The following is a 13,288-nucleotide window of genomic DNA, read 5'->3' as shown; positions in this document are numbered from 1 at the left end:
TCCGCCGAAATATTAGTCGCTAGCCGAACACAACGGAGAGACGCAAAAAAAAATAACGGACCAGCCGAAATTTGTCTCTGCGAGCGCGGAGTGCAGGCAGATTATAAGACAAGAAAGAGAGGGAAATATCCGAATATCTGCCTCTCTTTGTTGCACGATCGTTTTCGTGGGCAGTCTTCTACTCTGCGCCGACTGCTCTGCTGACGTCAACAGCGGCACAGCGTTTTAGGCACAAAAAAAGCTTTTTGCCTTGAGCCATGTCACCGCGTCCCTACTGCAGAACTGAAGGGTAAGTACTGAATGGGTTAAGAAAAGTATTGCATCATTCAAACGGTCTATGAATTACCTTTCCATTGATGCCAAAGTTAACAAGAAGTAAGTTTAATTTATGAGTATATTTAACTTTTGTTTTGTGAAAATACTTTTGACCATCCCTGTATATGCAAATTGGTGAGCTCAGTTGATATTTAATCAGAAACAAATGTCGGTGCAAAATCAAATATAAATATGTTCTTTTCAAGTTTTAAGGTTTTTGGCTCAGTTGATATTCACTGAGAATTGCCCATATTAAAATATAATTCTAATGTGTTTAAAAGCCCAGCACCCGTACCGTCAAAATCTCATCTCTCAGGTATCAAAGGGCTATGATTTTTTGAACACTCCTACGTATATATATAAATATGTCATCTTTCAAGAGAAACTAAAAGTGCTATGGTGCACCAATTTTTATGTATACATTATTCTCTGGAAAACCGGCTACCCAAAAGACCATTTTGCCTTTTTTTTATTATGGTATATAATATTATATTCGACGAAAAGTATGCAACAGGTAGAAGAAAACGTTCCCAACCCCATAAAGTATATATACTCTGGATCAGCATCACCAGCTGAGTCAATCTAGCTATGTCCGTCTATCCGTATGAACGCTGTGATCCCAGAAACTATAAAGGCTACAAGTTGCGATTAGGCATGCAGATTATAGAGATTCCTGCGCATCGTAAGTGTATTTCAGCAGGGTGTCACACTGACTCTAGAGCGCCCACAAACCCCCCAAATCTGTGGTGCCCACATTTCACTGATGATTTTAAAATATGCCTGCAGTACAAGGATATTTCTTGCCATTCCGACTTACAATCCGATTCGAATAATTTTTAAACAAGGTGCTCAAAGTGTAAGCTAATGACTTTTTATCGTTCAATCCTCAATACGCGACATACACGATGAGTGAGGGCTCATTGTCGTTTTTTTTGACCCAAGACTAAAATTTGTTGAACATATTTCGTCCATGGTGAATAAAGCTTGGCTTTTTTAAAAGGTGGTCATTACTAGGATCTTCTTAATTTAACTAACTACTTAATGATATTCGCTTTAGGGCGCCTAAACTGGGATGCAAATCTCATTTTAGCTTCATATTCTAGTATATTACTTCTAATGAACTTACCCTCCCTAGCCAACCGCAGATTGGTGCTTGGAACAGTCTCTATTTATAACCTTACTCGAGGTAAAATTGATAGCTCCGACTTGGTTAGCCAGCTAAACTTTTCTGTTCCACGCAGATTAACAAGAAATTACATTCACCTAGTTTTAAATCATTGTAGATCTAACTATGACTTGCATGAACCTTTCAGAGTATTATTTTTTGACTATAATAGACTGACTAGCACAGAATTTGATAATACATCTTTATTTTTCTACGCGTCTATGATCTCGCGAATTCGTGCCGTACGAAAGTACTGTATTTTATTCCGCTTGTCAGTACAGGCCGAATACTGCTAATGTGCTAGTGAAGGTTTTACGCCAGTATATTAACATTGCAAATGCTTGCAGAACTATAGAATGAAGCCTTTTCTGTTACAATGAATCCATTCTTCAATGCGCAAGAAATCAACAAACTGTCCATCTTAAGCTTCAGTTACTTGCATAAAATCTGAGTGCTATTAGAAGCTTTACTGGCGTTTCTCTTAAATAATTGTCATTTATTAACAAGAATTTATTAAGCAAAGAGAATAAACTTACTTCTATTGTTTTGTTTTAAGACACACGGATATATTGTACATACCAAATAATGAAGTGATCATTAACAACCCTTCAGTTCTGCAGTAGGGACGCGGTGACATGGCTCAAGGCAAAAAGCTTTTTTGTTTTTTTTTTGTGTGCCTAAAACGCTGTGCCGCTGTTGACATCAGCAGAGAAGTCGGCGCAGTGTAGAAGACTGCCTACGAAAACGATCGTGCAAAAAAGAGAGGCAGATATTCGGAGCTTCCCTCTCTTTCTTTGTTTTATAATCTGCCTGCACTCGGCGCTCTCAGAGACAAACTTCGGCAGGTCCGTTATTTCTTTTGAGTCTCTCGGTTATGTCCGGCTAGCGACTAATGTTTCGGTGGAAAAATTTTCGTGGCGCAGCGACATGTGAGTGCCCTAATATTTTACAACAACAACTAATAAACAACTAATATTGTTTTTATAAAAGTAAATTATTTGATTATAGTACGATTAAGTAAATTGAATTTACTTTTAATGTTATGCTTACGTATTATACATTAATATTACAATATAATTTTTTAGTTAGGTTATAGAAATTTAGTTCGTTAAAATTTGTTGAAATATTTAAAACATTTTAATAGTACCATTTTTAAAGAATTCCTTTTTATATTTTTTACTCAAAAAAGTAAAAGTTATGTAGTCGGATATTTTTCGCTTTAGAAAGGGTATAGGTGCAGTGGCACGCGCCTACTGCGAAGAGAAAACAAAAGAAATCATTCATTCTGTTTGAGTTATTGAAAGGGAAGCAAGCCATTTAAATTGTGCGCAGCAGATTTACTGCTTTCGTTTTTTAAAGTGAAAATAATAAAGTCAGGTAAGTGTTTCATTAAGTTGAAGATGTTGTGCATTGATCTTAGTTTAAAGTATTAAGGTGTTCAATGGGTTCCGTAAGCCGAAAGTGGATGATGAAATGTTTTGCGCCAATAAAAATCCTGCAAAGGGTGAAACACAGCTCTAAAAGGTAAATATGCAAATAAACAAATAAAACGCATTTTTTAAGCATATGACCATAAATTTTATCAGGAGCGTTGGCCAAGGATTCGGGGGACCCGGACAAAGGTTTAAGGAAGGCGATGACCAATGCACACTGGGCCAGCCGATCCGATTTTTGGCCAAAAAGACGTTTTTTTTTTTTAAGAAAATGACAAGACCGAGTATGGAGTCCTTTTTATTATACATTAAACTAATTTATGCCAAAGTTTCAAAGAATTCGGGCAAGTAGTTTTTTTTTACCGTATTTTTAAAGTTAAAAATTCATCAAATATTGATGGAAATGAAAAAAAATCTAGAAGTCAAAGATGCTGATGTAGCTGTTCGACTTATTCACAGAACTTTTAGAAGTCATTATTTTCAACAAGTAAAAAATTATAAATAGCTCTTCTGACTTACTTGTTTCCTAAAAGAAACTTTTTCGTTGATTTTTACTGCTTTTTTTAGCAATTTAATTAATTAACTAAACTTTAATTAATTAACTAAAATCGCTCATCGCCGACTCGATGCGGTTTTGCCTTAGTTTTCAGTAATTTTAGTTTTAGTTGATGGCTTAATTTGAAGTCGAACCATTTTGATGAGCTTATGTATGCCCAAAGGTATGCTGCATTTCTTGTACTTTCTTCGGAGAAGAACTAAAATATATTATAAAAATATAAATGTAGCTTACATAAATACGTAGTCGAAGGCCTCGTAGCTAGCACTACCCCCTATGTTAGTATTAGTTTTTTAAACTTTACTATGATCTCAAATTAATAAATAAATAAATAAATAGCATACTTTTGTGATGACTTCAGAAAATGTCAAATTAACATTAAACGAATTAAAAAACAATATTTTTCAAACAATTTTTTTCTAATAATTTGATTATAAGAATCTAAACAGATAGCAAGAAGAAAAAAATAGAAAATTTTGTTAGGTCGATTATTAAATAAACGTTCAAGTGGGAGCCTCCGAAAGTAGCAATTTTTAACGGTTCATAAATCTCAAACGACATCATATTTTATAGTGGTGTTAATTTTTTTAAATTTGTTTTCTCTCATACTTAATCGTGTATGAAAATGGATTGAGTGCGTCTTCTAGTTATTTTTTTAAAAATAAAAAACCGAAAAGTATGTAAAATTTTCCGATTTTGGTTTGGATTATCTATACCATATAAAATTCCAATAAATTTTACTTTTAGTTCGTTGAAAAGTTCAATCTTTTAAGAGATAAATGCAAAAAACTGCATCCTTCTAACTATCCCAGGAAAGAAATTACAGATTTTTGGCCAAAAAATGAACTTTCTGGCCCACAGTGCAATGTAAAAAGCAAATTAACGTAACATAAAATTAGGCTTACTAACAATAATTGTCCTTTAACAGAAAACCTAAATGTCATTATTTAATTAAAATATATTTAAAAGTATATACAAATTTATGTATTTTAAATTCTACAAGTAAAAACTCATGGGAAAAAATTTGATTTTCTCAAGTGATTTCACTTGGGACGTGTTACCGGTACGTGACAGGCCATACGAAAAATGAGTATAAGGAACAAGTGAAATCCCGTGGGACTTCGAAAAATTTTCATTTGAATTTTCACTTGTAAAAATGCGGACATCCCATACAATTTTCTATATGGAGCGTCACTTGTTCTTCACTTGTGCAAGAGGACATGTCCCACGGGATTCACAAGGTGATTCACAAGTGAAACTTTTTTTTTGGAACTGAAGGGAAGGGAAACTTTTTCACAAGTTCTTCGTTATTGTAATACTCGAACTAATTTGTTTGGTCCTGATGTCTGCGCCGATAGTTTCCCAGGTCAGATAACTTAACGATAACCCACAGAGATCAAAGATAAATCACTATAAAATTAGTTTGATCATTTAATTAAATTGCTTCCGATGTTGGATCAACTTACGTTTTTAAAGTCGCCTGCCCTTGCTTACCATCTTCATTGGTAATTATTTAGTTAAATTTAAATTTAAAGTTTAATTTAAACTTAACACTGTTAGAAGTTAATATAGAAGTTATCAAAAAATATATTTGGTTACCATGGGTAAAAGTGAATTGAGTTTGACAAAAAACAAACAAAAACACATATTGTTTGTTTAACAAAAAAACTAAATGAACTAGTTAACATTTTGCGAATTATTTATTTCGATATTATCGATAATTTTCCGTTAAACTATATGTTTCAATACTTCAAAATTCGATATATCGCGTTTAATTTTATTATTGTTATTTTCCGTACTAGAGCGCCTGTGTAAAGATAATCTTCATGTAGATGTGCTAATGGATTAAGACCATAACACGAACAAAGTCTACCAACTTTGACGAAATATACACTTTCGTTAAATAGCTATTAGCTTGGTTTCAAAAAAGGAAAAACGCTATAGACGAGTACCTCGATTATCATATACCTGTTACTCAGCTAAAGGGACTAAAGGGAAAAGGAGATAAGCAAGCGGCAAACATATTAGTGAAAATTTTTTCGAGCATGGAAATTGTGGGCGCCACAGGCTTAGGCGGTTTGTGGGCGTTCGAGTGGGCGTGGCACCCTGCTGAAACAAACTTGCGCTGCAAGCGCTATCTCAGCGTTCATCCAGACGGACGGACATGGCTAGATCGACTCGGTTAGTGATCCTGATCAAGAATATATATACTTTATCGGGTCGGAAACGGTTCCTTCGAAGTCGAAAAATATCAGAATATCACAGCCTTCTCACAGGGTGGCTATGACGACACCTGGTTGCGTTTGAAGGCCAGGTACCAGAACGGAAAAATACTAGTATTCGCCGTCATAGCAAAAATTATTGACCATAAGCCTATAGAAGGCTCCTCGCGCCAACTAAGGGCCTTACATGACACTATAAAAAACTCAATGAGTACTCTTAAAAACCTCGATGTCAGCACAAAATCCTTGAATCCAATCCTGTGTTTTCTTATCAGAAGAAAACTAGACCTGCAGTCTCTAGCTGCTCTGGAAAATTTAGCGGATGCACCAACGGAAATTTCAACGTTAAGGAGTGTACTGACGTTTATTGAGCGGCGCGCTTGCATGCTGGAGACGATAAGCGCTCAACCTACAGCAAAACTCCGCCATCAGTCAGTTCACAACGAAGAGAGCTGTAAGATTTGTCACCTAGGACAACATCATCTTAGAGCATGTAGCCGTTTCCAGCAAATGGACCCCAAAGCACGGCGCCAAGCCATTATTCAAGTAGGAGCATGCACAAATTGCTGTCTACAGCTCATAAGGTTGAAAACTGTGGATCTCCGACCACTTGTCGAGTCTGCCAGCAACAGCATCATTCACCAAGGACCGACTAGCAATCCAGTGGCCGGCGCAGTAACCATTGCAGGCTACGACAACCCTAGAGGATATATATATATATATAGGCGGATATACCGCCAAGGTATCATTACAAGGGCCAACAGGTCACCTTCAAACATGTCGCGCTGTAATAGATTGTGGATCACAGGTGAATCTTATCTCAAGGAGGATGGCAGATCCACTATCTCTTAAGGAAATGTCACCGATTGAAATATCTGGAATCTGAGAAAAAATATCAACAGCAATCAGATCAAAACTAAAGCTCTCATCATGTACATCAGGGTTTGAAAAACTATTAGAGGTATTTATTATGCCCACAGTCATTACAGACCAACCATTAGTACCGATTACAACCGATCTAAATATTCCCGAGGGACTGCCGTTCGCAGATCCTGACTTTCGTCAGCCAGGACCCATTGACCTAACCTTAGGGGTTGAAGTATTTTCTCGTGTAACAACCGGTGAACTTCTTGAACTAGGACCTAATAGACCATTGGCCCAAGGCACAATGCTTGGGTATGTAATTACAGGTTTTCTCGATAAAGAAACCTCATCTGATACGGAAATCAACCCTATTCTGGTAGAAGACAGAGGTGATTTTGCAGAACCGAACGCTGCTTATGAGACAACGAAAGATACAAATCCGATGAATAATAATCCATTTGATGTAGAAGAAAGCAAACGGCAAAATGAGATTTCAATCGATGAAGAAGGGATTAATTTAACGAACGTATCAATGATGGATCATAAAATAAAAGATACTGAAGATAGATGTCTCCAATCAAGAACTAGCGACACTGACTCGTCCGATCGAGAATCAACCGATACATATAATGGTTCATTGCAGTTGACTGAACTTTATACTGCAAGAGAAAAACCAATTAATATAGAACCGACTTTTCATCAATTTAAAAGCTACAAGTCTGACTTTTGTTCAACAGTTCTAAACTTAACCAAGAAATATCTTAGTTTTGTTGCAGAAGGTCCACATACCATAGACGTGCCAAATGATCAAGTTCTACGAGGGCACAATTTCAGTCCCCACGGTAATTTTATCGCAAAGGGGAGTGTTAAGCAGCATAAAGAAGATGTGAAGGACCTGAATCACAACCATGAAACGCCGCAGTTGAAGGAAAGATCCTCCTCAGTCAAGGATTTGTTAGTTGCTTTCTATACAATTCGGCCAAGGGCTGACCGACATTACGCCTTAATTGAGGGTACCCCTCAATGGGGGGAGAGAATGTTCGTACCCAAAGGTACTCAACATGATCAAACCCAACAAATCAAGCAGGAGCTAAGTTGGGAACAGTACCAGGCGCTCAGTAGCACTCACTGCAGGTGACAATTGCTGATCAGCATATTATATGTCTTACATACTCACAATAAATCAGTTATCAACACACCTCATAAGTCCGCGGTTCTACTACTTACATCTGGGAACAGGGCTCGTAATACAGCTCCAGCATCGCCTGTGGTCTGGCATCGCAGTAACCATCGTTACCATTGCCGCGACGCGATCGTCCTGCCATCATAGCGTCCCCGTGCCAGCGACAAGTGCTCATTACCCCCTTGTCCCGCGGTGTGACCCAGAAGTGTCTACTTTGGTTAGGCACAAACACTTTTAAAAGTAAATACAATGCACCCCAAAGACTCCAAACTTTTAGTAACTGTTTATATTTGTTAAAACAAAAATTGAAATACAAATCTGACTGGTTTAAAAAAATGTGGGATAATTTAAAAACTTTATTTTGCACTTTAAATCTATTTTAGATCTGTTTGGGGCCACCGGATCATAATGCGCGTCTACACTGAGAGAAAACACAGTTCTCAAAGTTTTCGACTTCAGTATTTTGGATCTTATAAGTGAGCCAAGAGATTAGTTTCAACATCGAATCGATCTCAATTTCGAAATTATCGTTCTCTCACAGAATAAAACAACAGAAATTCTAAAAATGTGACTTTAATTACGTTGTAGGTATGGAAGGGCTTTTATCAAATCGATCTCGCGGACGAGCAGGTCCTCCAAGTTTACGTCACTTTGTATTTCACATCAACTTAACCGCTCACTTTAAAAGAGGAGTTCGGTATTTCTCTCTTCTCACTCTCATTTTTTTTTACGTCTTCCCCTCAAGTCTCTCTTGGACAACCTCAAAATCAAGATTGCTTTTGACTCGGAATACAAAAATCGACTTCGCTGTCGTCTCGATATCGAGAAGACAAAGTGAGAAGATAAAATTCTTAAACTGAGAAGAACCGATCTCGGTTTATTTCGTTTTCAAATTTTCTAGGTGTCAAGTAAAAATTTGGCTGCACTAGCTCTCAATGCTAAGGCTGTATGCCGCTGGTATCCTTAATTTTTCTATTTTTTTCATATATCTTAAGATTTAAAACATTTGCTTCTTACAACATTTTTAAGGATATACAAAATATTTTGATGTGTTATTATCTAAAAATGGCAGTTACTTACATTTCGATAAGAATTTTCAAAAGTTCCAATAATTTAATGTGCATTTTGGGTAAAAAGCTTTCAAAATATGCATGATCAACTCGAAAGTTATTTGTTTGTTTGGAGTTTACTTTCAGTCCGTTGTGTATAAAATCCAAGATTTGATGTGAGTATATGTACTTTTTGAATACAAATTGTTCGCTAAAAATAGTTAAATTTTACTGAGAGAAAATAAAGTAAAAAAAAATAAAGCTGCACAGGATTCGAAGTAGCCGCTGCAACTTTTAAAACGACCGTTAAAATGTTTTTCTTACCTTAAAGCAATTTTTAAATATTCAATAAGATTAAAAACTCGTTGAAAAGACTGTGATACCCTTTCAGAAGGAAATTGTCTTGTTTTAAAAGGAAAAATTGCAAAGATATTTGCTTGAGAAGGGAAGTCTTTCCTTTCCTCAGTAATTACTAATTTTCTGTTGATGATATATTGAAGATTACTAAGTAATGATAGCTGGAAATCTTTCCATACTGTTTTATCACTAAAACTTTCTTTGCTACAATTACCGGGTACATTCTGTACCAAAAGCCAACATTTACCAGTTTGATGAACAACATCAACATTATTGTGGTCTAACAAAGATAGTAATACTTTTTCAATCAAAGATTTTTTACATTTTATTCCTTTTGGGTAATATTTTAGACATCCCTTTATTGTTTGTAAAGCAGCAAGCGTTCGGCGATCGTTTTCATATATTTCGTCCAATGATAAGCATTCAAGAACTTTATTTAAATAAGTAGATGCAAAAGCTTTTGATAAATTTCCGTCGGTCTGGATTCTATCTATTAGAAGAGCTGTAAAGTAAACAATTAAATGTTTTCATATATTAAAAATGTGTCAGTATTTATTATCAAAACTATAGTATATATCTAGTGCGTATAATATGATAAGCGGACTTCCGTTATCATTATTAATGTAATCGACATGATACAAATGCAGTAAATAGACCACGTGAAGATATAAATATTTGGCGTAAAGGGAAACGGATGAATACACTCTAATAGCCGTTACTCGTAGAGTAAAAGGGTATACAAGATTTGTCGGAAAGTATGTAACAGGTAGAAGGAAGCGTTTTTGACACTATGAAGTATATATATTTTTAATCACGACCACTCGCCATTCTACCCATGCCTGTCTGTCTATCTGTCCGTCCGTATATGTCGGGGAGTGTAAGAGAAAGTTGATTCTCAATTCTCACATGACGTCACGTCAAATTCCCAAATTGTAGTCGATTTCTCAAATCGTGCCGACAACGTATTTACAATATTATTATAAAGAATTCGCGTATTTGGTTTGTAAGATAATTTTTACTAAAAAGGTTGAGCAAAAATTAAAAACCTATTCAATTTATAACGGTTTCAGCAGTGCCAGATTAAAGATTTGTGGAAACAAAATCAGATATTTACCCTTCAGTTCCAAAAAAGTTTCCCTTGTGAATCACCTTGTCAATCCCGTAGGACATGTCCCACGTGAAATCACTTGTGAAATTCAAAATATTTCCAATGAGTTTTCACTCATGAAATCACTTGCAAGTGACTTGTCGATATGAAGTTACTTGTGAAATTCCGAATTTACCCCATGAGTTTTCACACATGAAAATATAGAATTTAAAATACATACATTTTTAATTACATTAAAATTCATTTTAATTAGATCGTGTTTAGATTTTCAATTAAGGGACAATTATTGTTAGTATTTCTGATTTTTTGATTTGTTAGTTTGTTTTTCACGTGCGTCATCGCCTTTCTCAAACACGTGTCGGGGTCCTCTCGGAGTCCTTGGCCAACGATTCTAAAAAAATGTATTGGCATATTATTAAAAAATGCGTTTTACTTGTTTATTTTTATATTTACCTTTTAGAGCTGTGTATAAACCCTTTGCGGGAATTTTTTTTGACACAAAACATTTTATCATCCAGTTTTGGCTAACAGAAGCCATCGAATACCTTCAAAATTTACGTACTTTAAACTAAGATCAATGCATAATATCTTAAACTTAACGTAGCACTTACCTGACTTTATTATATTTACTTAAAGAAACGATTGAAGTAACTCTGCTGCGCACAATTAAAATGGATGCTTCCCATTCAATCGCTCAAACAGAATGCACCAAGTCTTCTTCTCACCCCTTATTTGATTTCTTTTGTTTGCTCTTCGCTGTTGGCGCGTGCCACTGCACTTATACCCTTTCTAAAGCGAAAAATATCGCACTATATAATTTTTCTTCTTGAGTAAGAAATTCAATACGAATTTTTACAAATGTTAATATTAAAATGTTTTAAATGTTGAAATCAATTTTAACGGACTAAATTTCTATAACTTAACTAAAAAAGTATATTGTAATAAAAATGTATACATACGTGTATACATAACATTATAAGTAAATTCAATCTATTTAATTTTACTAAAATCAAATAATTTACTTTTTTATAACAATATTAGTTGTTTTTTTTCCAAATACAATAATGATCCTAAAATATTAGGATATTCACATGTCGCTGCTCCACGAAAATTTTTCCGCCGATATGTTAGGCGCTAGCCGAACATAACAGAGAGACGCAAAAGAAATCGGCCGAAATTTGTCTCTGGGAGCGCCGAGTGCAGGCAGATTATAAGACAAAGAAAGAGGGAACTTCCGAATATCTGCCTCTCTTTGTTGCACGATCGTTTTCGTAGGCAGTCTTCTACGCTGCGCCGACTTCTCTACGCACAAAAAAAAACAAGAAGTCTTTTTGCCTTGAGCCATGTCACCGCGTCCCTACTGCAGAACTGAAGGGTGTATACAAGTATTAACAATATCTTTCGCAAATTTATTGGTACTCTGTGTTTTTTTTCTTTTGCGCCTTATAAAAGTGACATTATCATATTTCCAACAGTACCTTGTATCGTGAAAAAAATTTTTGTAGTGTATGAAGAATTAATTTTTTGGTATTCGTTGACATTGTAATGACATTATTGTCTCTATTTTACAGTCGATAACTAAAAAACATTTATTTTGTTGAATTTTGTGAACCAGAACTGAAGAACTTATTGTGTACAGTTAAAAATGTATTTCATTATTGTACATTTTCAACTTTTCTTGAAGATACAAAAAATTATTTTTACATCTGGATAGAGTTTTAGTGTATATTTATCAGTTTGTCACTTTACCCTACAACTTTTAAAACTGAAAAAAATTTGGTTTACGCCTAGAGCTGTAGTACTTAACTGCGCTGGATTTTTACCACCAAACATTTACAGGAATATACTCAATAGAAGTCAGCCTTCCGGCTTTTAAACTTTTGAAAAATATTTTTTCTTTGAAAAATGTTCGATAAACGAATCGTTTGTCACTATACCCTATACTGCCTTATATATAAAAGCAATAAGTTGGGATTTGGCATGCAGATTCTAGAGGTTCTGAGACAGCGCAAGTTTATTTCAGCATGTTGCCACGCCTACTCTAACTCCCACACACACACATAACGGTAAGTCTTTGCAAGTCTAAAATCAATTTTGTTTTGATTATTAATATCTATATTAACGCCAAAAATTGTTCAAATCGGACCATCCATTAAAAAGTTATAAGCAAATATTGGAATCGGCGCTAGGTGGCGTAGTCACGGGATGTGCAATATTTGAAACACTCGCTTCGCTGCTTGCCTACATCCATTTCCCTCGCACTCCCCTTAGCTGAGTAACGGGTATCTGATAGCCGAAGCCGTGACTAAAGTCACGGTAAGTCACGGACAGTAATCAGATGCTCACAGACGTTCGAGATCCAGCAGTGCCTCAACCTTATCCCACTCTCATGTAGACCTGTTCGAGTGATTTTTAAAGAAGGTGTTAGTTAACCTTGTTACTTGACTGTAATCGATGGTCCAATTTTACCCTGCTTTATAGTTACTTAAGTTACTTCGTAACTATTGTACTTATAGTTACTTAACTTATTTCATGGGTCGAATCGAAATATTCTATCTGTCAATTTGGCAAAAGAGTTTTTTGTGTGCATTTATAAACACTGATGCAGAAATTTCCATGTTCTATCTCAGGGCCGCTCACTCGAAAAGCACGCGGATCAGATTTTAATTTTTAAAGTCACGAAGCATGGCTGTGGTTACATGCCTATGTTGCATTGAGCACACGCCAATACTTCATTGTGTCGCTATCAGTAACAGATAATACGAGGTAATCCAACAACAATTACGGTTATTACGGATTTGGAAACAAGGTACCAATAGACGGAACATTAAATCGAGTAGGATACCTTTATATCTTTAATAACCATGCATTTGCATCATCAAACAGAATGTTTCCTACATATGACTGGATCCTATAGCAAAACAATGCTGCTTGGCCCAAGGGACGAGTACCAACCGAGTTCCTGAAATGCCTAATTCAGGCTTTACTTCCGTGGCCCCCCAGAGCCCCGATCTCAACATCAATAAAAATGTATGG

The 13,288-nt window shown here is 35.6% G+C and overlaps 2 protein-coding genes and 2 long non-coding RNA genes across 4 annotated transcripts in view; 1 reads left to right on the top strand and 3 right to left on the bottom strand.

Moving 5' to 3' along the window:
• Positions 1–6,121, bottom strand: part of RpL10 (ribosomal protein L10) — a 208,065-nt gene extending 201,944 nt beyond the window's left edge. The window contains exon 1 of the mRNA XM_070995725.1: positions 6,118–6,121. The gene's annotated coding sequence lies outside the window, so the exon portion shown is untranslated. The remainder of the gene's footprint in view (positions 1–6,117) is intronic.
• Positions 1–7,898, bottom strand: part of LOC139352927 (uncharacterized) — a 30,916-nt gene extending 23,018 nt beyond the window's left edge. The window contains exon 1 of the mRNA XM_070995720.1: positions 7,783–7,898. Within this exon, the coding sequence (XP_070851821.1) occupies positions 7,783–7,883 (101 nt within the window). The 5' untranslated portion in view covers positions 7,884–7,898. The remainder of the gene's footprint in view (positions 1–7,782) is intronic.
• LOC139352931 (uncharacterized) lies at positions 2,695–3,881 on the top strand. Its single transcript, XR_011603977.1, has 3 exons — positions 2,695–2,857; positions 2,915–3,004; positions 3,067–3,881. It is a non-coding gene; the product is annotated as an uncharacterized lncRNA (long non-coding RNA).
• Positions 7,899–10,458: 2,560 nt separating the features above from the next.
• LOC139352929 (uncharacterized) lies at positions 10,459–11,138 on the bottom strand. Its single transcript, XR_011603975.1, has 3 exons — positions 10,864–11,138; positions 10,706–10,797; positions 10,459–10,643 (listed from the first exon to the last, which is right to left on the bottom strand). It is a non-coding gene; the product is annotated as an uncharacterized lncRNA (long non-coding RNA).
• Between the last annotated feature and the right edge of the window lie 2,150 nt (positions 11,139–13,288).

The sequence above is a fragment of the Drosophila suzukii genome, chromosome 3 (genome assembly GCF_043229965.1).
Source record: "Drosophila suzukii chromosome 3, CBGP_Dsuzu_IsoJpt1.0, whole genome shotgun sequence".
In the NCBI taxonomy this organism is placed as follows: Eukaryota; Metazoa; Arthropoda; class Insecta; order Diptera; family Drosophilidae; genus Drosophila; species Drosophila suzukii.
The sequence above is the reverse complement of the archived record's forward strand: the minus strand, read 5'-3'. Positions and strand labels throughout refer to the sequence as shown.